The sequence below is a fragment of the Nicotiana attenuata genome, chromosome 11 (genome assembly GCF_001879085.1).
Source record: "Nicotiana attenuata strain UT chromosome 11, NIATTr2, whole genome shotgun sequence".
Classification (NCBI taxonomy): domain Eukaryota; kingdom Viridiplantae; phylum Streptophyta; class Magnoliopsida; order Solanales; family Solanaceae; genus Nicotiana; species Nicotiana attenuata.
In genome coordinates this window covers 14,107,180-14,110,483 of record NC_031999.1, presented here as the reverse complement: position 1 = coordinate 14,110,483, position 3,304 = coordinate 14,107,180, and the positions used below count along the sequence as shown (strand labels likewise).

The following is a 3,304-nucleotide window of genomic DNA, read 5'->3' as shown; positions in this document are numbered from 1 at the left end:
TAATTTAGTTATTACTTAGAATTATAGTTAGCATAATTAAACTCTTGAACCTGAATTTAGCTTGACGGAATAACAATATTGGTGTGTTAGTGAGTAGTTGATATAAGTCTCTGTGGGTTCGACACTCGACTTATCATTTTATTACTTGTACGACCACGTATACTTGCGTGTGCGTTTGGGAGCAACACCAATACAAGACCAGATCTTTCTTATGTTGTTCAAACCTTGAGCCAATACATGCAATCCCCACATTCTGGTCATTTTCAAGCAGCTTTGCATACTTTGCGATACATCAGTGGATATCCTGGTCTTGGTTTGTTCATATCTTCTAATTCCTCTTTTCAAATTTTGGCCTTTTGCGACTCTGATAGGGCTTTCTGTGCCGATATTCAGAGATCTGTTAGCGGATTTTTTCTCAGCCTCGGGAGATGCCCAATTTCTTGGAAATTGAAGAAAGAACCAGTTATTCACTCTCTTCAGCAGAAGCAGAGTACCCATCTATGAGACGACTGGTGGCAGAGATTACATGGGTGGTGCGTCTTCTTCAAGATCTCGGTGCTCCGCCTCTTTTACCAATTCCCCTCCACTATGACAATCAATCTGCGATACACATTGAAAAATACCTAGTTTTTCACGAACGAACTAAGTATATCGAGCTTGATTGTCATTTTGTTCGTTAAAAACTGCTTGACGGATTGATTTCTTTGTCTTTTGTCCCGTCTTCTTCTCAACTTGCTGATTTATTCACTAAAGCTCTAGCTGGTCCACTGCATCGATCTCTTCTTAACAAGTTAGGAGTTCGAACTCCGGTCTTCCACTTGGGGGTGTTGCCAGAAAAGATTTCTCCGCTGCAGCTACACGGATTACAGTCGATGGGAGTGATGGGATAACAGAGTGACCTAGTCTTATTTGTAAATAAATGGAAAGATGGGTTATGTATTAAAGGGTCTAAGTATAATACACTTGGACATATTACTAAAGGCAATGGCTCACTCTCAATGTTCCTGATCTGTGGTCCAGATGAAGCCAGCATTTTGCTTCTAGAACAGTCTTTGCAAGGATAATTTTGGTTTTACACTTTGTAAATAATTTATTTGTATATTTTCTTTTACAGTTGGTTACAAAAGTTTGTTAGGATAGATAGGATCCTAGGGTAGCATGCATCAGACAGAATAATGTGTATATATACATTGTACTGTACAGTCCTTTTTACACAGGGAAAATGGAAATAATCTTTTCGCAGCTTCTTTCTTCTTGAATATTCATAGACTCTTCGAGAGATTTTGAGATTTCATTATCAATATTCTCATTAAATTTTTTCTTCCTATATATCACATGTTTCTTATGAAGTCCGGGTTCGAAATTCATTTCAAATGCAATTTTCTTGTCAGAAATTATAGCAGTTGCAAATCCTTCTTCTCTATATTTGTTAAAGAAATAAATCAAACTTATTCACTTGACATAACTTTTTTAAAACACACACACACACACACACACACACACACACACACACACATATATATATATATATATATATATATATATATATATATATATATATATATATGTTTAACAAAAAATGGGGCCCCCCACAAATGTGAGGTCCAAAGTAGTTGTGATACGATACAGCTTGCGTCTGAGGTACACCGTGCTAGTTGAGTAGTACGTGGTAGTTAAGTTAGTTAACTATAAATATTGAAGCTAAGTTTTAGATATGTTAGTTTAGCCCGGTTAAGTTTTAAATTATAAGTTCTAGGAATTACACTTTGGTCCTGTAATTTTTCTTGTCTTTTATACAAAAGGTCCATATAGCTAAATGAAAAAAGGGCTCGAATGTCAGATGAGAGCATATCTTCTCACTCACCTTATATATTGTAATTACACTTCCTAGTATTGGATATGAATGAGAATATTCCTTATTTTGCCCTAGTTTTCCTTTCTTTTTTACTTTTCTTCTTTTTCTTTCATTTTTGCCGCAGCCTTTTCTTCTTTTTACTGTTCCATTGAACTCTTCCGTATCAGTGGTATCGGAGCTCTTTCTTGGCTCTGTGGCTATGTCGGGTGAGTTGAGTGAAGTCATGAACACATTACACAAAATTTCTGCTGAGATGTATAATTTCTCAGCTCGACAAGAGCAGCTGGAAGCTGCACAAGAACATAACAGCAAACATCAGGAGGAGTCCTTGAATGAGCTAAGAGAGGTCATCAATGAGGTGATTCTTGGGGGTAAACGACCTGAGAGGGACAAGAGGACACAACCTGCAGATGGTGAGCTATATTCCCCTAGTGATCAACCATTTGATTTTGGAGATTTGGCCATACCAAATACCAGCAATATGAACACTGCACCAGTGAGTACCTTCACCTCTTATGTCCAAGCTCCTAATCTAAGTCCTAGACCAACTGTTAGTAATCCTATAACAAGTGGTGTGAGTTCTGCTCCCATTCAGCTGCCTGGAACTCAACCTCAACCACCTACTCGTTCAGTCATGGTAAGTAACCCCCCTTTACCTCCTCCTCTACCTTATGTGTTTCCAAATATGCCTTCTCCCAATCCCAGATCTATTCCACTGCAACCCCTAAATTTTCCAACCCCACCTCCCAATGGCAGAGGATACCAACCTCTAATGGCTTGGACTCAAGGCTCTCATACAGGAGTGATACCTCATCAGCCTGCCTATACCCAGTCCATACAGTTTCGCCCTTCATACTACACTCACACTGGTCATATTCCTCCCCCTCTATACTATCAGACACCCTATGTGCCAACTCCACCCCAGTACCAATATAACAACATAACTCCCAGCCATCCACAAACTCAGAATAACCATACCACACCCCTACCCAACATACCCTATACAAAGTACACTAAGGTGGATTTCCATAAGTTTGATGGAGAGGATTTAAGGACATGGCTGTACAAAGTGGAGCAAATTTTTGCAGATGAGGAAGTGACTATTCAGCAGAGAATGAAGTTGGTATCCTTACACTTTGAAGGAGATGCCTTGTAATGGCATTTGGGATATATGAGGAGTAGGGTCCAGATGCCCTTGCCCACTTGGGATGAATACTTATGGGCTCTTTGTGATAGTTTTGGAGCAGAATACTCAGACCCCATGACAGAGTTGATGAATATCAAGCACACTGGTTCTGTAAAAGATTATCAGAAGGCCTTTGTGAGTGTGATGACAAGGATCAATCTCTCTACAGAACATGCCATCAGCATCTTTCTGAACAATTTGAAACCTGAGCTCAGAAATGCAGTCAAGGAGGTAATCCCACAAGCTTACCACAAGCCTACTAC

At 39.3% G+C, this 3,304-nt stretch overlaps 1 protein-coding gene across 1 annotated transcript; it reads left to right on the top strand.

Moving 5' to 3' along the window:
* Positions 238-3,011, top strand: LOC109234711 (U1 small nuclear ribonucleoprotein C-like). Its single transcript, XM_019400776.1, has 2 exons — positions 238-490; positions 2,023-3,011. The coding sequence occupies exons 1-2, from the start codon at positions 238-240 to the stop codon at positions 3,009-3,011; spliced, it is 1,242 nt and encodes a 413-aa protein (XP_019256321.1).

What these genes read in the sequence shown, in the direction of transcription:
- LOC109234711 (XM_019400776.1), top strand. Translation starts at nt 238, where the DNA reads ATGCAATCCCCACATTCTGGTCATTTTCAAGCAGCTTTGCATACTTTG. An exon ending in CTCTCTTCAGCAGAAGCAGA is followed by an intron (nt 491 to 2,022) that starts GTACCCATCTAT and finishes CTTCCGTATCAG; the next exon opens with TGGTATCGGAGCTCTTTCTT.